Below are 23531 nucleotides of genomic sequence, written 5' to 3'. Positions count from 1 at the left end.
CATCTGCTTTGCACTATGAGCAGAACACCTTGTATGGTCCTCCCTCTTTACATACATACCTTGGGCGGAAGTTTGCAGAGAAGTGCATGCATATATATATAGGATTCACTTTTTCCTTGGGCAGAACCTTTAAGGATGGAAAAACCTCTTTGAGGTGTTCCAATGAGCGTCAGGGAGCTATGATATTAGCCCATGCCTCACCTTTTTCATAATTCTTTATGGACCAATAGCCTACTGTTGTCTTGGTCTATGCTAAGACTCAGTTCAATATTAGATTATGGTCTAAGGACAGAGGTATTAGACCAATGAAATGAATAGGGTGGGTCTATATAAACCATTGACCAAGATGACTTCATTTGGAGTGATTCCAATCCATTGGCTACAAAAGATATCTTAGGGGGAAAAAAGAGGATTAATAATAGGGACCAGAATAACCCCAATGAGTTAACTTCTAAAAATATCTAAGAAATCAGGCAGGGACATAGATTCTATGTTGAGATAAAAGACTGTCAGGCCCCATCCAGAACAACCAGCCAAACTGAGTTTAAAGCACATCAGTCTAAACAGCTCACTGTAGCTTCCAATTGTTTACACAGAGGACGTCCACTTTGACTGTCTTTGACAGTCTCAAGTTGTGACACAATCTAACAGTTTGTCCTATTAGTTTGGCTTTCCCTGCATCTCCACCATACTCTCCAAAAATAATCTGTTCCCTCCGCCTTGCAATTCTGTTTTCCAAACCAGCTTGAATAGTACCATCTGTCACAAGATAAGTTCTGAAGATGATTATTCCAACAAAGTTTAAAGGTTTCAAAATGGCAACTGGAGAGAAGATCTCTCTTGCTCATCCACTAAAGTCTGCCTTGATTACTTTGATGTAACAACTCTTGAAAGCTCCTATTCTTTGAAACTAATTTAAACACATTGAATTGTTGAAAGATTAAAAACCACAGTCAGCTAATTACACTCACTCTCATCTCTTATTCAGCAAATGAATCACTTTTCATTACCACTTAGCTGAAGTACATGAATTTCTGCCTAATTAGAAATGTTGTAGATGGAGCATTAGCAAGGCTGGAGCGGGTCAGGATATCTTGCCTGCTTCATTTTTAATTCCTAACAGTAGAGCCAGATAGGAAAGGCTGGAGATAAGAAGTCATTAAACAAATGTAAATTATTTATAAAAATTACTTTGCCCAAATTATAATTATTTTTTCCCCAAACACTCTTATAAACGTCAAATGGAATGAAAGGAAAAGCGGCCCAACATTGATTTTAATGACCATTTTAATGTTATGTATAACAGAACATTGTGAATACAATGGAAACAAAGTTTTATCAATTTAATAATAAAAAAGAAATCCAAGATAAGAAAGGGGAGGTAATAAATTTCATACCTATAATATAGTGCTTATTCTCAATAATACTCCCAGCTTGTGAGTATAACCATGTCTTGTATTCCAGACTCGAAAATCATGATTCGTGTGTGAACTTAAAATGCAGAATTACAGCAGGAAAACAAAACCTTAATTAATTAGTTTCCTTTATTTTCATTAAATCAATAAAATCTTTGACTGCTACAGGTTTCCTTTAATAATAATAATATATATATATATATATATATATGTATTATATATATTTAACTCCTTTCTTTTGGATTCCACCGCTGCTAATGCCATATTTACACCAAAAAGTCACCAAATGTTGTATAAAATCTAAAATCCAATGCTGTTGGATTGACAAGGGTTTAGAGATTTAACTTAAAAGACAATGTAGTTACCTTGTTGCTTTTCTTTTCGTAAAGATGATTTTTTTTTTTTGCCTTTTGACTGCTACTGACATGGTAAACCAGTGGCCCCCTAAGGGTACATGTGGCATAAAGTTGCCACTGAAATAGAACTGCAAAAAGTGTTCATATGCTGGAGTTTTCTGAAAGGAAACCATAAAGCAGCTCTGGATGAAATTTCTCCCAATTCAGCACTGGGTATTAATTATAGCAGTATAGGTGTGAAGAGCCCCTAAACCTATTAATGATCAAATTGCTTAAAGAGGTTTTTACAATAAAAATTTGGATATTATAGCAGTGTTGCTGGAACATCAGCAAAAGTATATATATATACACACACATTCCAGGTCCCTTTGAATTAGCCATAAGCACATATGTAAGCCATTGTTTTTTTGGACAAAAATATATATTCTTATAAAAAACTGATCATTGTACTTGAGTGACTTCAAATATGGACTCAGAGTGGTAGTAAAAGGAATGGCTTCAATTATGACAAAGCGATTCAGGGAGAGAAAAATCAAGCTCTTCAAGAAAAAAAAGAAAAGTATAAAATTAGATTCAAACAGATTTACCCAACCCCCATTCCAGTCTCCCCACAAGTTTCAATGTTAAAATTGGTTCTTCCATCTAGAAAGGCTTTTGATGGTCTTGCTACAAAACAATGGCCTCTTAATTGCAAAGTCATCCAATTGATTCATCAGAAGAACCTTTCGTCTCCCCAGAGCTTGAACGCTAGGTGTTTCAGCATTTACAAAATAGCCTTTTGGTTCTTTATGTAGGTTCATTTTAATTAACTGATAAAAGGAAAAAAGGTATTGATCAGTGTTCTCCATCCCTCCCCCAGCTCTATTTGTGCAGCTAAAAATCCTTCATTCACTCTGACCAATTCTTTACAATCTTTATTTGCTAAAATTGGCAAAATTTGCAAAGGCATCTTGCTTGGGTTGCACAGTTCCAGGAGTCATAGCAGAGGTCATAGCTATATTGGGTACCCCCAAGCCCATTGTGCCTGTCAAACCCATTCCAGCAGCTGGCATCCCCACGTTCACATTCATTCCCAGAATTCCCTGGTTCATCATAGGCGTGTTTCCCAAGGAGGTCATACCCATTGTACCCGTCATAACATTGGGCATCCCCATTCCCACAGGAATGGGCCCTCCCATCAATGAACTTGTTGGGGATCGAACAGGCATCACGTTGGACTGGGAGTTGAGGTTCACGGCTGCAAAATTTTGAGTCATCACATTCACAGGTTGTTGCATATCTGCAGAAAAATAAAATACAACAGCCTTTAATTTAATCAATATCCTAGGGTTGAGCATGGTGAGTTACAATCTACTTTTAGAAGTTATGTAACTATATTGTGACTTTACAATGAACAAAGACAAGGAAAAAGTTATATTTATGTTCACTAGCCAGTTAGCCTACAAAAGATGACTAATTTCCACATCTCTTCCTTCTTCAGTTAAAATTCAGAAAAGTCTAACAAAGTTTTACAATATGTCTTTCTCCCAGGTTCACTATTGCTAATGAATTGTGCTCCGAGGACAGAGAGTTGATACCACCCATAGGAAAAGCTTAAGAGATGCGGGAGTCCTAATGATGCAAGCCTCTGCAGTTAGAGACCTGGCTTCACATCCCTGAAACATTCCCGGGCTCATTCTTCTGGATCACGTTACGGTAACAGAGCTGCCAATGGTAAGAGGCAATGGAGCAGATGAAAAATAGGATGATGATTAAAATTAAGAGAAAAGGTGATCTAGCAAAAGGGTCCTTTTTTTTTTTTTTTTTTTTAAAAGACACATTGGTAACGTCTGTATAGCAGGTCATGCCAGTGAAGTATTATTACATCAATGGGATCACTTACTCTGTTGCTGAATCATTGTATTAAGCGATGGCTGCTGGGGTTTGGAAGGCTGCATACCAGGTACTAAATTGTCCAAACTGATATTTACACTGGGGTCTGACCAAGTGGATGGCAGAGTTTTGCTGGCATTTTTTTGGACCATCTCTGTACTCGGATTATAAAGAGGACTGGGCTTCTGCAGCATACTGTTAACACTCTGCAAAGGCTAGAAACAAAAGAAAAAAGCTTTTTGTTTTTTTAAATGATGCCATTCACTCCCTAACATTTACTACTGCTGTGTCTAAGAAATAAACAGTTCCATCATGTCAGCATAAAATACAACAAATGGTTGTTTGTTTGCATATGAGAAGTTAAAAAGCCAAAGAGAAATGTCATCAGTTTTTATGAGACATGGATGTTCATCTCTTTCAAAGTAGTTTCCCCATCAGTTGGTATCTTGTTGGAAGTGATCAGGATGGTATTTCATATGTTAGCACTAAGCATTTTGCATAGTGGATTGTGTCACCAAATCAGAGTTGCCTGGCATCTCCCAGACAAGGAGCCCATTCTATTCTGGGCTTTTTGAAATGCATTTGTAGGTTTTTGCACAAGAGTCAATGTGCTTTGGTTTCAACAGCCAATTACTTTCCACTGGAGTAGCCCCACTGTGTGTCATGGCAGCACACAGATGAGGGTGAGGACTGGTCCATCAGTTGCCTGATGATGTAGGCTGCACACATATTCTATTGTTTTTTTTCAGGTTCTAACTTTAAAACCTTCCCTCCCCCCAAAAGGATGACAGAGCATCTCAGATAGAGCGACCGAGTGATAAAGAATGCATCTGAGAGCTAGGGGTAACAAGAAGGTTTAAGCTAAAATAGGACAAAAGCATTCTAGAACCTTTTCTTCACAGAGGAACCAGTCATTAAGGGATTGAGTAACAACAGCATACCTGTGACCTTGACATGGGTAGACCGATGCCCACCGCACTAGAGCTCATCATCGCAAAATTCATGCTTTGTGAAGAAGCCATGGTTGCCTGAGAGGAGCCCATCAAATCAAAGAGGTCAGTAGAATTTGAGGCAGCTGGAGGATGGCCAAGAGCTGGCTGTGAGCTACCAAAGAGCTCTACAGCTGGCTGGGCAGTGCCACCAAAGTGCTCTCCTGCTGAAGCACTGGGACATGGAGAGGCTTGGTTGAAGGCACTCCAGTCGCCGAAGTCTCCGTTCCCAGTTGCTGCTGTACCTGGGGGTGAGGGAAAGAAGGTAAAAGATTTTTGAAAGGCACAGAAAAACGCCACATTCTGTGAACTGAAACAAATGAGACCTGATTTGTGTCCGTCCAGATTAACATCTGCAGGTAGAATCTCCATCTGGACATCATTCCTTCTCATGAATATTCCAACAGTTTTAACAAGGTAGCAAAGGAAATATGAAACACCCACGCACAGACAAAAAACTACATCTGATAATGTGTCACCTATGGACCTGGATGAGTGGCACCACAGGTTTCCTTCAACTAAGTTTGCAGCATCCAAATGCTTCCAAACAGACAATTGAAAAGTAGATTTGAGGTTCTGTCAAAAGCAGGGCTAGAAGTTTAAGAATCAAACTTGCCAGGACTTTAATCCAATGCTCTGACATTCTCAACAGAGCCATGATCCCAGCTAATGAGTATTATGCAGTCACTGTACATGAGAAGCCCAATTCCACGGTCATAGTAAAGCATACAAGATAACAGCCATTTATTCAAAACTTTTTGATTACATATAATTAATAGCTTTTGCACAACATAAGAAAATAGTGACACTAAGTGGGATACCAATAAAACCAAGAGCTTTCAAAACAGATTACCAGAGGGTCCTTATCTTACTCTGTTGCCTGCTAACATAAGTAATATTTCCCCTGGGCTATGAGAGTACATGATGCTTTGATATGTACCTGTTTCAGATCACATGCCCCAATACCTACATACAGACCAGCAAGCCCAGGATGTGACAGGATCCTTACTTCCATTTCCTTACCTTTATAAGGATCAGTCAAACCACTGACATTAAAATAAGTTTCCTTCACTTACAGGAAAAAAGTAAGTTACAAGAAACATCATGGGTAACATTTTATAGTGAAAGTTATTTAAAATATCCCAAAAGCTGTGATGGTTTTTGTTGTTTTGTTTTTAAAGGGCCACAATCTTCCAGAGGGTTTTTTGGGGGTGGGAGGTTGGAGGGGCATTGCATAGGTCAGATTTTTGGTGATGTGGCTAATGTTTTACAGGTCTGGATGTAGTAGATGAATATCATTCTTCTGGCATATGAAATGCATAGGACTGCTTTATTTGCTACATGGATGCACAGCTTAGAGGGAACATTTCCATCATGCATAAGAATTATGATATTCCCCTGTAGGTTGTATCTCATGATGAAGTTCTCATTCCCAGTTAGGCAACAAGCAATATCCCTGCAGTAGGGAAAGAGCTCTGAACTCTAATGATTAAATCAACTCCACTGCCCCCTGCATGAGCAAAGGAAGAGGCTCTGATTGAGATTTCACTGATTTCAAAGTTACTAGACCTATGCACCTAGCTAAGAGTACAACCCACACACCTGGCTATTTCCTAGAGCTGTATTTTGTCTCGTCAAAGGCAACTGCAATAATATTTTACACTCCATGTAAATGCTTAAACACCTGTGTTCAAACCTGGTTTTAATTACCCTTACCTTCATTAGTGTATTAAATTTTAAGTAATGGAAAAGGGGGTAGGAGGAAAGAAGTGAGTTTGTTTACAAAATCCAAGCACTACCAGTAGTTTTAACGCAAGAAATGAACTAATGTTGATTAGCTCAGGGCCTTACTAGAACATTTTGCTTTCATTTCCCTTACAAAAGGGACTGTATCGGAGGATTTCAATTAGTACTGCATATTAAAGATTTAAACCCACTTTAAATATTCCTGATGGACAAGTAAACGCTGAATGTGCTGATTCCATGTGTACTGGATGCAGAGATCTGAACACACAATAAGAAAAAGTAGGGGTAAGAGGAGAAGGTTTTGCCCCCCTTTTGGGGAACTTGATCAAAGATGATTAATCCGGGAAGAAAGGATTACTAGAGGGGCTTATATTGTTAGAGAATGATTAATCATTTCACAAGACTCCTGGCCCACTGCATAATGGTGATCGGTATAGATTAATCATGTTAATGCAGATAAAGGATTGTGTCATTTTAGGCTGTATTCATACACAAATTATTTGCATAGTAGGCAGCTTTATACTTGTAAAAATAACTTTATTTTGAATAAGTATCACAAGCAAGGAAGCCTGTACAATTAGGACAGTGTTTTTTTCCCCTGCCGGTTGAAATATTAAAGGTGTGTTTTAACCCACAGATACTCAATACAGCTTTCCTAAATGTAGCAAATAATGCAAAAAGATTCCCAGGTGCTGATCTACAGCCAATTTGCCCAGAGATTTACTAATCTGTCACTGAAATGTCTTCATTCATACTGGATTTACTCCTATGCCCCTAGCTGAGGCACAACTCCCAACTGCCTCAAGAGCAAGAATTACACCCCTTTTGATTGGAGCGCCCTACTTTTTGGTCAACTGCAAATATCCATATTTAGCAACATTGTTAAGTTGGCACCTGCACGTGCCTGAGCACCCTCGACTCCTACTGGAAGGCTGAGCTCAGAAAAGCTCAAATTAAAGGAAGAGGAGATTTTAAGTGGTCACCTCCAACACACTTTGCTGGCATAAGACTGTTCACTCTGGTTTGCTTACTACTACTTTGTTGAGAATCGTTTTAAGCACCACAAGCGACGTGGGCTCCATTTCCCTTGAGAAACCACTCCCCAGTGTGATATTTCATTATGGATACATTCTCCTTGTTCGAAGAAAGAGCTGTTCTCTCTTACTCCTAGATATATTCCTTGTGCCCCCATAAACAGTTCCTTGCCCTCCTTGGCATTCATATCTTTCCTATACTTGTAAACGAGTTGTCATTTAGCTAAGCTATGGAGGACCATCCATCAGTTTTAGCCCATGGATATGCATAAACATAGTCCGCTGAAGACAATGGAGTTATGCGAGAGTATTGAGGGCATAACTTGGCCTCACATCAGTCCTTCCAGGTGTAACTCCTATTCCACCTGGAGGTTTTGAAAACTTGATAGCATCTCCCTTGACATCCGTCAAAGCCAATTTACCTTTGTCTCTCCATTTACTATACAAATGTTTTGTTAATCTTGGAAGACAAGTGGGATTTTAGGTATCTTTAGGGATTATCATTCTTCCAACACAGGTGGGCTGCTATTCCTCATTGCATATGAGCCTAAAGTTTTGTTTTTATTTGTTAGACTTTTATAGGTGAATTGTTTGTGGGATTGTGTGGGGAGGTGGGGTTATCCTGACTTTAAATTCCAATTTGCTAATGTAGTACTCAGTCTGAGCTTTGGGCTAGGTCAAACATTCTATTGTTATTTTCCCCCAGAATTTTCAACATACTAAAATTCCTTTGTATTTGTGTCCTCAGACATTCACAAGCCTCCCAATTTAGTGTGCGCTCTCATATTCCAGATTAATAAAATTGCTATGATACCCCAGTCCTAGAAAGGATCCCTGCAGCCAGCGTTCCCTCTAATTTTTCCCATCCATGTGTGGAATGAAATGTGTTATGTGCACCAATATGGAGGTGATGTGAGACACATCACCTCCATATTGGTGCACATAATGTTCATGGGGTGGGGTGGGGCCAAGGGGTTCGGAGTGTGGGAGGATGAGGGCTCTGGCTGGGGTTGTGGGCTCCGGCATGGGGCTCAGGGCTGGAGCAGAGGGTTGCGGGGCGAGGGGTGAGGGCTCCGGCAGGAAGCGAAGACTCCCCCCAGCTCTCTATCCCTGCAGCAGCACCTGGGCTGGGTGACCTGCAGCCCCAGCCCTGGACCTGCCGCGGAGAGGTGCTTCTCCCCAGCTGCAGCAGATCTGGGGCCAGTGGGAAGAGGTGCCTCTCCCCTGGCCGCGGCAGGTCCGGGCTGGGCTGGGGCCGGCGGGGAGAGGTGCCTCTCCCCTGGCCGCGGCAGATCCGGGACTGGAGGAGAGGCATCACTCCTCACCGTGGCCCTGAGCACCTGCGTGGCACTTAATAGGCTGCTGCGTGGCCATGCAGCTTAGAGGGAACTTAGCCTGCAACACTGCTGAACAGTTTGCTACATTGTTGTTTGCCATTACCATGTGTTTAGGGCCCTTCAATCACTTTTCAGTCCGTGGCAGTGCTCAAAGTCAAGCAATATAAATTTGTTTTTGAAGACAAACTATCAAATACTTTACTGAAATACTGCTGCCCCACTCAGATTAGTTTTTTATAGCACTTGCTTGTATCTGAAAAAGTTTGCGAACTTTTGACTGGAGAGATCAGGAGAAAGGCTGCCTTTTCTCAGAGAAAAAAGTTGGTCAGATGATCTTACATAAGGCATTAGACCATTTTGACGAACAGTGATTAGGTATATCAGTTAGCGATTAGTTCTATCAATAACAGCCAAGAAAGCAGGAAGAGTTCACAAATACTGTCTGTGGGAGCACTCAGCATATCACTAAGACTCCTATTAAAAAAGTTCCCCCTCCCCATTTCCAAATATTATAAAAACCATGTTTTTATTGTGTGAAGTTTTTTCTGCTGTTTGTTTTTCACCTGGCACACTACACCCACAAAATTTGGAAGTGTTGAATACCTTGAGTAAGTTTTATGGTCTTGATTTTCCACCCTAAAAGCCACATCTTATTTTGTTATGGTTCAAGTGAGACCATAATTCCAAATGTCAATTTGAATGGAATTCTACTTTCACTAAAACAAAGTTATGCCGGAAGCTCCCACTGGTACGGTGTTTTATGAAATAAGGCCCTCACACATTTCAGAATCAACTGTATCTGATATTGCCAAGAAGTGGGGCTCTCACTTCCTGTCTGCGACATACCAGAGTTGTGTTTCCCTGGACCATTTAAGTACTTAAACCTTATGCCAATACAAAGCTGAAATTTAAATACTGTTTTGTGACACCCACAAACTCTCCTCTAAGCCACCTGACATCCAGGATGGGCAAGGATATTAAAAGCCACTTGGGAATCTGAATCACTTTGAAATGAAGAGGGAGGGTAAAGACTCATCTAAATTTCCGTTATTAACCACCATTTTTTCTGACTACTTATGTACTATTTCCCCTCACTCCCTGTATCCTTTTGATGGATGTGACTATAAAGTCTGCCAATTTCCTCTAAGATATCTTATGACTTTATAGCAACATTGCTAAGGGATGCTTCTCAACAATGCAGGGTGCATCAAATAAGGCAACATAGGGTTCTAACCCATACCCATTAAAGAACTATAAAGAATCATTCATCAAAACCAGAAAGCTGTCCTTTACTGAGCCTCAACTCTGTGAAAATACCCATTAGAGACCAAAAAACCATCCAGCACCACTGAGGTGAGCATGTGGCTTTCTTGGTCAAACTACCACCACAAACAAGCCCCAGGAAAGGGAGCTGACTGCCAATAATGCCACAAAAAAGAAAGTGGCTTCATGCCCCTCTCCTCATCCCTAAGGGCCGTTTTTCAGTCAGTAAATTATCCTACCTTGTGGCGAGGGGAAACTTGCTGAGGCAGCGGCAGAACCAAAGTCAGCGAATCCTCCGAACGGGTCAGTTGATCCACCTAGAAAGGAGAGGAATCACAGGGTTGTGGAGCGATGCCCTGCTCAATGAACTTGACAAGGGCTTTCTGTAAGATGCTTTCAGGCATTTTGTTTTATTTTTAAACCTCCTGCATTTGGCAGTCAGGGTTGGTTGAGTCTGTCGTATGTCTGTACCATTTTTTGAGGCTTTATTACCACCACCATTCTGTATTTATATGAACCTAGACAAACTGGATATTCTTGCCTATGCTGCAGATCTAGCTGATTGTGCTTTGCCATATAGGTGGCAGGGAGAACAAGATGCAAGTTCTGTTTCACAATTCATTCTAAAATAGTAATTCATACAGCGCAATGAAGCTTGAGAGATCAAACTGACAGGAGATGGTGCTGGTATGGTGTAAACTAATGGGAGGATTACAGAATTAAAACTTGGGAAGCAAAAAATATCAAAATAAATACTTTTTGTTACTGGAGGAATCCTTAATTTATTATGCTGCTTACCATGAAAAATTAAAAGTCTTCTTATATTTAGTTTTTATGTTTCTTAAAGCATGAATGATTCTGCAATGATCTTGGTATCAAGATTTCAAGGACGGAGCTTGCATTGGTGTTCATTTTTTATAAGTTTGCTTTCTCTCTAGAGCAACAACATTAAAGTCCCAACCATGCCTTTGTAAGCTACCAGTTAAATTATTAACTTTTGAATATAGTATTGTAACTATTTTTCCATTAAAGCATATTCAACCCAAACTAGAAAGAAAAGGAAAAAAGCTTTAATAATTATATTTGGGACAACAGAATAGGCAGAAGGCTAATTTCTTAGTCCAAAACACACTTTGCTTGACAGTGTAGTTTGTGTCACTTCTTTCCCCTACAGCTTTTAAGTGGCCATTCTAACGGCCTAAAAGTATCAAAAAGTTGACCTTATTTTTGTTTGTCCTTAAAGATTTCACCTCTGAACAGTCACACCCCGAGAAGTAGCAGCAGCAGTTCAATTATTGTGCTTTTAGTGTTATGCGTACATTATATAGGTTACATCACAGCTGCTTAGCCTGCAGTGCTTAGAAACTAGCCAGGTGGGACTGGAACATCTGTGCTGCACTCAAACACCACCAGGGACAGCTTCCAACATCTGGTGCCATTTCTGAATTGTCTTATCGCTGCAAGACATTCTGCCCCATCTGCTACTCTCAACTGGGTTAATTAAACTAGAACTATCTTCTTTATAATAAACGGCTAGCAGTAATAAAAGGAACAATTCACTTTCTAATACATGTGTACTTGTATTTCTTTTTAATGTTATTTTATTGTCGTCAATATCAGGAAGGCATGACTGTTTTTCAAAGGGGAAATGGTGTCTATCTACAGAACATGTATGATTTGATATAAAGCAGCAAATAAAGAGAAAGGGAGGACCATGCGTCTCTGAATTCCCACGGAAGGTTAATTCCATTGTAATACCTGTACCACTCTTTTTAGAAAAGATAGGAAATTTCAATCTGATGATGATGCCTGAACAAATGCAGTAGGATTTGTATTGAAGGAATTTATATAAAATATTTGTTTAGTCTGTTGTATTTTGATATAAAAACCTTGCATTGGATATAATGTAAACGTGGGAGGGAGGTGGCATGAGCCAGTCAAATATCAAAGTTGGAAACTAAGTGAGAAGATCAAACTTACTGGGTCTACTGCAAAGGAAACACTTTCATAGTAATACCTCATTTGCTTCCTGTTGAAGAAGGTGAAGATTTGATCTTTTTGTACATAGAACATACAGCATAGGTTCTGTATTCTCCTATGTCAAACCACAACCTCAAGATCAGCTGCTTTCCTGACAAGCCAAAAGAGCTAACCCGTAGCTACAGCATTGACTAACCCCCTCACTTTGAACCCAAAGTTGTAAGGGATTTCTGAATATTCTTCATTCTTGGCAATTCTCTCTCTCTCATGTGCCTGTTTCATTTTCGGATTGAACACTAAGCTCAAGAGGAAAGAAGCAGAACCTAGACCGATAGCAACAAAAGCAGCTCTCAATGGAGGAAGCCACTGGCCTAGAGTTAAACCTAGTCTCCAGTAATCCTAAAAAATAGCTCTGACCACCTACGTGCCACCATGGACATCGCACTGTCTTGTTGCTGTGACTTCTCTATGCAAGTCTGTCTTCACACCTTCTGTAAACAGGATGCAACTTACTTGGGCAACTTTAGTAATTTGTAAATCTCAAACTTCGCCATCCCTTTCCTGTACTGTAAAGCTTGCTCAGTGTTCCCACATCTCAGGGGAAACAGTTACAGCACCTACTACACTGAAAAATACAGATATAGATGAGGAGTTGTTTAGCAAACGCCTCCACAGATCCTGGAACTCATAGTATTTCCCTGCCAATTTCTTTACAGGGGAGATCAAAGACTACTTTTGACCCCTCCACTGTGTCTTGTGTGACCCAGGAAATGTTCCCACACCCTCTGCTGCAAGGAACATATTGGTCATCACAAGCGACCTGCATGTGAAGGACAGTGCTAATCTTCACAACATGAGCGATCCTCAAAGATTCCCACAGGAGATCTGTCGCTATAAATGAACTCTTTCCATCTGCCTTCGCAGGACAGCAAGGAGATTATTTACAATGACCAGCTGGTAATATGCCTCTTCTCAATACCACTCCTCAATGCTGCTGAAGAAGGGAAAAACTGCTGTACCACTGTAGAGCAACAAAAAGAATCAGCAGCTCAGATGTGCTCAAATGTGCAGAGCTCCATTTGTTTGAAAAGGATTCAGTTTAAAAATGAAAAAAATTCTAAACAGAAGAATTTTAAAATTCTCTCATCTCCCATTAAAACTGGATTTAAAAGGGAAAGAATAAAAAGTGTTACAAAATAGTCTTTTTACAAAATCCTGATGAAGAGTATTTCCATGGATAAAGGGGCAAGGTGGAGGACAATGTGGATTCTGCTTTTGGAACATATCAGAATGACCATGGATCTCAGCATTCCCAAAATGCATGCCTCATCTCATCTACCTTTCCCTCAATAAAGGCAAATAAAAGTTAACGTATGACAACTTTAAAGATCTTGGGAAGTGGGAAGGAGAGAAATTAAGACCGATACTAATTTATTATTTATTTTAACTTGGTTGTCTGGTGAGTACTAGGGTGCTGTTTCTACCCAGCATCACTGCTTTGTCACCCAGACTATTTTCAAGATCACACCATTATAGCACAGGCAGTATCTCAGATGATATTTATCACATTTGACTGTTATTTCATGAATGCGTAACATGTCCAAACTAAACAAGTTTGCACTCTTTTGATAAGTGACATTGTGCAATGCAGCAGCATTGAGATGGTGCCACATTGCTCCTGGCTGCTAACAGTGTAATCCTTTACTGAATTTTCTTGCACTTATGGATTCATAAATAACCCACAATATTATGAATTAAATACATTTTAAGTTTTATGTAAATCTTATACAATTATATCCAGCGGCGGCTCCAGGCACCAGCGCTCCAAGCGCGTGCCTGGGGCGGCAAGCCGTGGGGGGGTGCCCTGCCGGTCCCTGCAAGGGTGGCAGTCAGGCAGCTTTCGGCGGCATGCCTGCGGGAGGTCTGCTGGTCCCGCAGATTCGGCGGCTGGTACACTGAATCTGCGGGACCGGTGGCTCTCCCGCAGGCATGCCGCCGAATCCGTGGGACCGGGGACCTCCTGCAGGCATGCCGCCAAAGGCAGCCTGCCTGCTGTGCTTGGGGCGGCAAAAAAACTAGAGCCGCCTCTGATTATATCTAGTTAATGATTATGCATCATACCACAAAGCTATTAGCCCTTGGTGTTGGGCAAAACTAGGAAGTGTGGCCTTAAAAAAAACAAAAAACATGTATTATATAAAAGAGTAACAAGTTATTTGAAAAAATTTAAATTTGTTTTGCTCAATGAATACAGCTGGAAAAACTGCAATCAATTCACAGAATTTAATTATTATGACCCAATCTGCTATGGGGAGGAGGCTCATTCAGCCCCACTATAAGCTACTACAAATACTGCGAGGAAAGAAGCACTACTAAGGTGCCCCATGTTACACAGAAACAGTAGCTTGTGTTAATTAGTACAATTTCTGTTTGCAATTGAGAGAGAAACCTTCTCTCAAAGGTTTCTTGCCAACTAAAAGGGTCACACTGGTGCGTAATTCTCTGTTAAAATTGATCTTGATACTGAGGGGAAAAAATTATATCCAGCCATCTGACCATCCCCATCCTCCTCCAGTTAACTCTTCTTTGATTGTCCCATTAAAACACCTTAGATACATGACAAACTCCCTTTAATAGTTTATGATCAACTGTTTTAACTGTGGCTGGCATGAATGTCTGTAGCATGACACGAGACTTTTTTTTTTTTTTTAAATTATATTATGTCTCTCTTTCTCACACCCACATCCATACACACCCACACCCAACCCAGTTTTGTACTTTTGTAGGTAAGTCACTGAAATCTAAAGCTTGCCTAAAAGAGTTACTGTGGTTTCACAGTTTAGTGCTAGCGTGGACATGAGTGAACTTAAATTTCAGTTTAGTATTCAGAGAATAATTCACCATAAATTAATTGAACAGAATTGTAACTTCAGAGTGAGTTTTTTGGCATTAGGGTTGGGGTTATCCAGGGGTCATGAGGAGATAAAAGAAATGAGTTTGCTTTTGCTGTATACATTAGATGTGGCTTGTGAATAGAGGTCATCCATTTCTATAGCTGCCTATCCCTTAACTTGTAACATGAGAAACTTAAAGCTGACTGGATTGTGCTTGCTTTTAGAATTAATTATAAATAACTCTGCATTATAACCCATGCAGTTTCTGACAGACTGATTTAGTGCCTAATCTTTATGATTTGCTAACCTTATTATTAATCCTATATATAATAAAAGCTGTGTTATCCAGCACTTTAAACCGGACTTTCAATGAAGACCAGAAATGCTGGTTTATAGAGCTGTCCGGTTGGTATAGTCCAGTTGGTGCGGGGCCAGCAAGCTCCCCTACATGGCTCAGCATGTAGTGGCGACATGTCCCTGCTGCTCCTCGGCAGAGGTGCAACTAGGCAGCTCTGCGCCGGCCCCGCCCTAAGCGCTGGCTCTGCAGTTCCCGTTGGCAGGGAACCGTGGCCAATGGGAGCTGCGGGGGTGGCACCTGCGGAGGCAGTGTGCAGAGCCATCTAGCTGTGCCTCTGCCTAGGAGCAGCAGGGACATGTCACCACTTGCAGGGAGCTGCCCAAGGTGAGCGCCACCTGGATCCGGCACCCCAACCCCTGCCCGAGCTCCCTCCCTCCAAGTCCCACCCAGAGCATGTGCCCTATACCTACTCCTGCACCCCAACTCCCAGCCCCACACCCCCTCCCCCACTCAAACTCCCTCCCTCTTAGTTAACCAGAATTTTTCACTTACTGGCACCCCCCATTCTCCCAACATGCCAGATAAAAAATGTAATATGGTAGTTTGTGTGCAGTTATAAACTTACACACAGTTGTCCATTTTTTGGGTACTTGAAACATTTTGCTTTGCTTGTCACCATTTTTCTTTCCCCTTTATCCTTACAATATTAAAACCCACAAGCTTGTGCACGGACAGTCAAAATTAAACAAATCATAGATTAAGGATAAGGATATATACCTGTTGAGACTGGCTGGCCAGCACCATCAAACAGATCAAACAGATCATTAGAAGACTTGCTGCCAGGGGGTACTGAAGCCTAAAGAAGACAGAATTTACCAGCTTTTTAAAAAACATGATTGAAGTACTATTTATAGTTCAACTGCAAGTGTAGCTTTCTAACTGTCTTATCACAAACTTCACACATGAATTGAGTATTGTTCTCCTGATGAAATGGCCCCCCAAAATGGCCAGAATGTCTGCAAAGATGCAGATGGGTAGAGGGGAGCTTGTTTGAGTAACCTAATTAAGCAAAGACAGACTTCACTAGAATATATTTAAGAGAATCTGAAGTTAAAAAAGGAACATTACCTACCCATGTTATTTTTACTATCTGTAGCTATTTATGTCCACGGAAGATTTAAACCGGAGAAGCAAACATCAAAGGTGTGCATGTTTAAATCACTCTGGTTTTGGTTGAATGATATAAACCTTATGTAAAATACTAGTAAAGAACGTCACCGTTAACAGGTGGTGAGTATGTTCAATCAGTGCTCCAAGTAATGGATCTTAGGGCTTGTCTACATAGGGAGATTTCCTTCCCACATACTTATCGCAGAATTATTAATTCATTAATACATAATTATTCCATTTAGTTATACTGGTATAAGTCTCCACATGAACACTATTCAAGAATTACATTGATTTTATTCCAGAATGATGACTGTGCTTTGGAAAATTATAAATCACTTATTCTGGAATTGTGTGTCCACAGGGGAATTTACACTGGTACAACTATAGAAGAATAATTATTCTGGTATAGCTATGCAAGAAAATTTTACCGTGTAGACAAGCCCTTAGTTAATGGACAGAGTTATCTGGAAGACAGACTGTTTTGCAACACATTAATCTAAAATCTCAGAATAACTGACTTGTATTATCAAATATAATTCCAAAGTTACTGTGGGACCCTGACTTAGCTTGCAAGGTCACAAAGAAGACAGAGGGAAAGCAGTATTGAAGCCTTCCTTTTATCAGTCATGTAACAAGGAAGAGAATGCATTTCCTGACAGTACCATGGCACATCAGAAGTCACTTCACTAGCATAGTCACTAATACTAGTATTGGTCATGAATTTCCAAGAGAATGTTTTTCCATCAGAAAAATGCTGATTTGGCTAAACTGTTTTCAGGAAAGGGTTAATTTTGACACATTTTGAAAAAGAATTGGGGAGTTTAGAAATTTTCTAAACATCTCATTTTGACACTCCCGAAACAAAAAATATTTTGTTTTTTTGGTTTGAAACTTTAGTTAATTTATACTAAAAATAAAAATTTTAAAAAGTCAAAATTGAAGTGAAACATTTCAATTAACCCAATCTGAAATTTTTGGAGTATTGTTTTTGAAATTTCAACTACATCTCTACCCCATTTTAACGCTGTCCTTGGGAGCCAAAAAAAAAATCTTACCGCGTTATAGGTGAAACCGCGTTATATCGAACTTGCTTTGATCCGTTGGAGTGCACAGCCCCACTTCCCCGGAGCACTGCTTTACCGCGTTATATCGGGGTAGAGGTGTACTTGTCTAATTCAGGATGGGAAGTTTTTTTTTTTTAAAAAAATCTTATGGGATGAGAAAACTGCTTCTCACTCAGCTCTAATACACGAGATCACCATCAGTTTGGTTAATCTGAATCCTATATTCTTGCAGGAAACATCACAAAGAATGCACACATTTAGCCATCGTTACTACTCCTGCAGTACAATGGCATTCTTACTGTTCTATAAATCTTGGCACTGGGGTCAAGTGCATGTATGGCAGACTGACGACCTGCTGAAAAGTCTGTTAAGTACCATTTTACTATCGGTCTTCCTGACTACTTGCCTCAGTCACACTGGCACAGAGTTTGTGGATTCTCTTACTTTAGGTGGAAGTGGGAGGCAGTCCAGAACAATCTATCCTGGTCAATGAGAAAAAGGGGAAGGTCTGCTGACTCTCCAGAACTCTCCTGGCAGGCTTCCACATTTTAAGATGGTTTCTACCTACTAGAGGAACAGTCATGGACTCAGACATTAGTCGGGCAGGGGGTAGGGAGGACAGAGAGAGAGAGAGAAAGAACTCGAATGGCTGACATTAGCTTTATTCCTCCAATGCGAGTTTTGTACCCTTCTAACGCACTCATTAAATTAGTACTTGTGTTATACAACCAGCAGTAAGAATCTGAGACACCTAATTGAAATTTATAAGCCCATGATCATTTGGAGGGGAAAAGCCTTACAATCCCACTCTCAAAAGAGTTTTAAAACTCAAGAACTGCTTCAGAACACTCTTCCCACAGGCAGCACTAAGGCTGTAGTCTAGTTTGTAGATCCTGGTGAAGATACGCATCAATGGCCAGTCAACTCTGAACATCTCTTCAGGTGAGGGTATTTGTCAATCGAGAGCATTGCTCCTATAGACTTTTGAGAACCGGTCTGCCAATTTTGGGGTAGACTTTTCTAATATCACATCTTAGCCATTTAGAAATGGTTATTTTGAAGATTTTTTTATTCCTGTATTTGGAGTGGAAGCTCTGCAGATTTATAGATCTCTAGTCAAGCTGATAATTCATCTGAGATCCAGTTTGTGCTGAATTCCTCCTTATGCTTCAGATTCAGAGGGAAAGATGATTTTCTTAACATCACAGAATTCACAACAGCAATTATTGAAAGCAAAAGTTGACAGGATCACCTTGTCCTTGTGAAGTATACAGGATGCTTCTTTATCTGGGTAGTTTGAATACCTACAGAGGTAATGGAAACCAAGAAAGCTACTTCAATGGACCACAAGTAGATGGATATGATAACATGGAGTTTGAGAGTTTAAGACCCAGATCAAGTTCCATATAGGCCAATGTTTGTATAAAGTGGCTTTATTTTGACTCTGATGAATCATGCTGTGCAAGAAAGATAGTGGAGTCTTACTGCCAGCTCCTAGAATGCTAGATATGGTAAAGATCCAAGTAAAAATGGCTTGTCTACGGGATCAGACTGTTTAGTAAGAATGAAGGAATGTCTTTAGTTCTTCTTGGTGTCATCACACAGTCCATTAGTTCCAACCATTGAGTCTGAGCCAGAAATGAGCAGAAGCCTTCTCAGACTGTTCCTTTTGAGACGATGGTATAACGTATACATTAGATAAAATCTCTTGTTATGCTACATTCAAGAGCCATACTTCAAAATTCAGGAAGGTGGGTTCCAGATGGAAGATCTGGGTAACCAGTAGATGAAATGAACATATGGTTATCATCTCCATTTGTTCAAAGTATCAGGGCCTCATTAACCAACTGGTTACGAGCAGGATGACAAGTAATTTTTCTCTTTTTACACTGTTCTGTGCAGTAAAAGCATGGGGAGAGCAGAAGTAACTTGGAAGAGAGCTTCCATGCCTAGAACTATTGAGTGTGTCCTTCAAGACATTTGTTTTACTTGTGATTTGGCTGTGAAGCAAACAGGAACACTTAAGGCTGGCTTAATCTCAGATACAATATGGAAGTACTGGTTGCTCATTCTCCATTCTGACGAGTGGACAATTTGACAATTCAGCCAGGCTGGATTTTCAGGTATGTAGGGCTAAATGAAGGCTAGGATTCTCTCCTCCCATTCCATACTGTGAAATGTCTCACAGCAGTTCAGAGCTTCTGATCCCCCCCGGGCACCTGATGCAGACAAAGGTGGTCACTTATTGCCTTAAAGTACTGACCCTGCCGGAGGTCTGAGAAGCTAAGAATGTGAACTTCACTGATAGCCTTTTCCACACTGTGGATGACTAAATGCCCTGAGGGTTGTGTGGGAGCCCAAGGTGAACCCCCCACACCTGAGAAACAACTAGCCCCTATTATTTTCTGACTTCTTGCAGATAGGACAGCTGCATAGTGCCCGTCAGGGAGCGCTTGATGAAAGATCACCACAGGAAAAAATTGGAAGTCCAATGGGAAACAGGCTCTTCCTTTTTATGGCAGAGAAGCAAGTGGACTCAACTTTGCAGCAGAAATCTTTGCAACAGCCTCTTGTGGAGTCTAACCAAAGATGACACATCTATGCATGAGAGCATTGTGTTTAACAGCCTGAGGCAGTCTCAGTGACACTAATTATTTTTATAACAAGAAAGTTTAATTTCAGAGGATTACAATTTCAAATAAGGAACAAAGAGCAGGCCAGGAATAAAGATCCACTTTGCAAGTCAGTGTCAGACTAAAAATAGACAATATAAAAGATAGACACTTAGGCAAGATGTGCATCTAAAAGTTTTTGCCATTTTCCAAGAGATGTCAATAGGCTCTTGAATTTTTCAATATTTTCTGATGCGTGTAAGTGAACTGTACAAAGATTCATACTGTGGATTGACCATAAATAACTGTTTCGCAGAGTCTGGCATGCCCACAATTACAGGGAGACAAAAGGCAGAAAGATAACAGATGGGGCAGGTAAGGAAATACAATATTAGTAGAAACCCAAGGGAAGCTAGGAAGACTAGAGCCTTCACCTATACTACATAAGTAGATATTTTAAACACTATTGTGAAACAGGCTTTCAACTCAGCCATGTTATAAGACTTCTCCCCCTTCCCCCTTTTGCCTGTGTGTACAGAAAAAAAGTTAGTTGTGGTTGGGCCACAAACTTGTTCCAACAATTATTTTGTCGCTTAGATATGACTGTAATTAAAAACACTGGCCCCAGACACTGAGTTTTCTAGTACCCAGTAGCAATAGAGACTGACGAGTTGGACAATATTGGTGAACTTACTAAATGGCTAGGGAAAAAGAAACTTGCCACAAGTATTTTTTTCCCCTTAGGTATGTCCAAACAATTTAGAAGCTTGAAATTCAGTCTAGTGATAAATCAAAATCATGTTTCTGTATTTTAAGTTGGGGCTTTGTATTTTGAGAGCTTTGCTAATTACATATGGCTGAATGTGGTGTTTTTAAAACAAAAACTGTTACAAATCCGTATTGTATAGAATGCTAATGTTTTGAAATACCAGACATTTGGAGATTAAAAATAGAAGTATCTTTTGAACCTTAAATACTCTCCTCCTGCTATTTTTTTAAATAGAGATTAAAATAGAGAAATGATTAAAAAAAAACATCCACCCATCAGAGCCTGTCCATTCTAAATTTGTGTAGCGACGGCACTATATTACTAGATAAGGGACATTTATTCTAGGTCCAATTTTAGGGTCTTAGACACTATTGAAAATCCAACCCTTTAATTTCTGGGAAAATAGTTAGTCTTTGGGCTGCTCTATAATCTACTTAATTCCGAGTTCCCTTGTTCTTAAAACAAACATGGTTTCAGAGTTGGAAGAATGGAAGTTACATCTTACCTTTATTGTAGATTGTGGGGTATGAGCTGCATTCTGATCTGGACTTGTTTTGTCTCCCGTGTAATGTGCTGCTGCTCCCAGATCAATGGTTTTGGAAGGATTTGCGGTGCGTTTGTGTCTGGTGGTGGTGGTCTCTGTGGCCTGTGTTATATGAATATGTTTGGTCGTCACCGTCTCCTCTTCATCTTTGAATTCACCTTTGGAGGATTTACCTCTTCTTGCTTTCTTTTCCTCATCACTATCACTAGAAGAGCAATGAAGAATGAAACAAAACTGATAGTAATCAGTACAAATATGATTCAATTCCTCCTCACCAAGATCCGAAGCCCACTGAAATCAATGGAGTCTTTTCATCTACTTCAATGGACGCTGAACTCTGGCCTAAGAATTTTGACAAGAGTGTTGATTTGTATTAACAAAAGACTGTGTAGACAGCGACTTAGGGAAAGGAGTACACAGCTTTAATATTTGAGAAATTAATACTTTACACTTATGGGGCACTTTACAAAAGTGGGGCTAGCATTATCCCAATTTTTCAGAGACTTTTCTGTGCATGTGTGGGGTTTAAAGGTCTTTGTTAGATACAGCTGTCTGGCCTGTTATAATTAGGGATATTTAGAAAAAGAGTGAAGTTGGTAGGCCTATTCAATACTTGCCCCAAAAGGTTATTCACTGGTCGAAATGAAGCGGCGCTTCAAGAAAGGGTGCTGGCCTTAAGATGTCAAGCATACCAACTCCACTTCCAGCCCATATCCCATTTGAGATATATGGGCTTTTATTTTCTTTCAAGTATTTGTGAAAAATGGTTACCCAGCTTTAATAAGATTGTTTCCCAGTATTATACAAAACTGTTCTAAATTTCCCAGCTCAGAAAACACATTTATTCGAACACCTCAAAGCACGTGTCTGTTTTAGTTGAAATCTTTTTATGTACCACAGTGTAATGTACGTTTAGTCTGAATATTAAATTCTCCATTCTTACTTTGCTTGTGACCCAAAAAGATGTAAAATATCATTCATTTTTGCAACAGGCATATTGCATTTTATCATTAGGGCAACAGAATTGTACATAACAATGAAAAATGCTGGACAGAAAGCTTAAATATATTGAAAAACTATTTTGAAATAGCAATCCCCTTCTGGGTACATAATTAAAAGTGGAAGGTTTTTATATTTTAATAATGCACAAGAGTACTAACATCTCTAATTGAACAAAGACTGTCCTTTTGTCAGTGGGGATACAGGAGCGGCGCCAGGGTTTTTGACGCCCTAGGCAGCAGCGCCCCTCCTCAGAGCATTTGGCAGCGGGGGTCCTTCCACTCCATGTCTTCAGGGCGCTTCGGCGGTGGGTCCTGGAGTGAGTGAAGGACGCGCTGCTGAATTTCCACCGAAGACCTGGAGCGGAGGGACACCCCGCCGCCGAATTTCCGCCAAGGACGGCAAAATGCCGCCCCCCCAAATCCTGCCGCCCTAGGGTCGCATAGTGGAAGCGCCAGCCCTCTGGGGATAGGACAACCACAATATACTCTAAAGGGTAGCCTTTGTTCTCTGCTGAGAATAGTGGGGAGTTTGGCATATTTCATATACATAGAGGAAATGGGACACATACAATCTAGTTGCCACTGGAAGTGCTTTCAAAGACTAACAGCATTAGCTTTAGCCAGACATACAAGCACGTGTGGTGAAAGACTGCACACAGCTCTGCCAGTGCACCTAGTCCCAGACTTGTAGCAACTCTCAGCTGTTCCAGCTCTTGGCCCTCTGAGCCTACAGTACTATTAGCACCATGTACAAGTGCGGGAATAGAAGGAGACCACTACATTCATTTTCAGTTGTAATATCAGGATTTTAATCCAAGTCTCCAAAGATGACTGGCAAGCTCACTAATGCAATGCATCATTTAGTCACCCCTCCTGGCTTAGAGTGTAAGTTCCTTTGGGGCAGGTTCTTTCCATTGTGTGTTCATGCAGTGCTTAGCACAACAGGTCTCCGACCCTGATTGGGACCTTTAGGTACTACTGCAATACAATTACTATTGTTAATTGTTAACCACATCAGTGCAGCCCCAAGTGTGCATGTGTTGTGGGGAACTTGAGGGAGAGGAGAGGTTATCAAGTGCAGGTATTGTCACATGCACCGATGAAATGTGCACTTCAGATGCATGCCCATATTACACTATAGCATAAGTTTCAGAGGAACGTAGTAAGGTTAATCTCACTTGCTCAAG

At 40.4% G+C, this 23531-nt stretch overlaps 1 protein-coding gene across 2 annotated transcripts in view; it reads right to left on the bottom strand.

Annotated features, from left to right (window-relative positions):
• Positions 1–1269: 1269 nt before the first annotated feature.
• Positions 1270–23531, bottom strand: part of CLINT1 (clathrin interactor 1) — a 35217-nt gene continuing 12955 nt past the window's right edge. Inside the window, exons 6-11 of one of the 2 annotated variants that reach the window (XM_034778977.1) lie at positions 21305–21548; positions 15962–16040; positions 10252–10329; positions 4585–4877; positions 3654–3858; positions 1270–3050 (exon numbers count right to left, since the gene is read on the bottom strand). In XM_034778977.1, the coding sequence (XP_034634868.1) occupies positions 2686–3050; positions 3654–3858; positions 4585–4877; positions 10252–10329; positions 15962–16040; positions 21305–21548 (1264 nt within the window). In that variant the 3' untranslated portion in view covers positions 1270–2685. The remainder of the gene's footprint in view (positions 3051–3653; positions 3859–4584; positions 4878–10251; positions 10330–15961; positions 16041–21304; positions 21549–23531) is intronic. The other variant, XM_034778978.1, reaches the window with a different exon arrangement.

Source organism: Trachemys scripta, chromosome 8 (assembly GCF_013100865.1).
Source record: "Trachemys scripta elegans isolate TJP31775 chromosome 8, CAS_Tse_1.0, whole genome shotgun sequence".
NCBI classification, from domain to species: Eukaryota; Metazoa; Chordata; order Testudines; family Emydidae; genus Trachemys; species Trachemys scripta.
The sequence above is the reverse complement of the archived record's forward strand: the minus strand, read 5'-3'. Positions and strand labels throughout refer to the sequence as shown.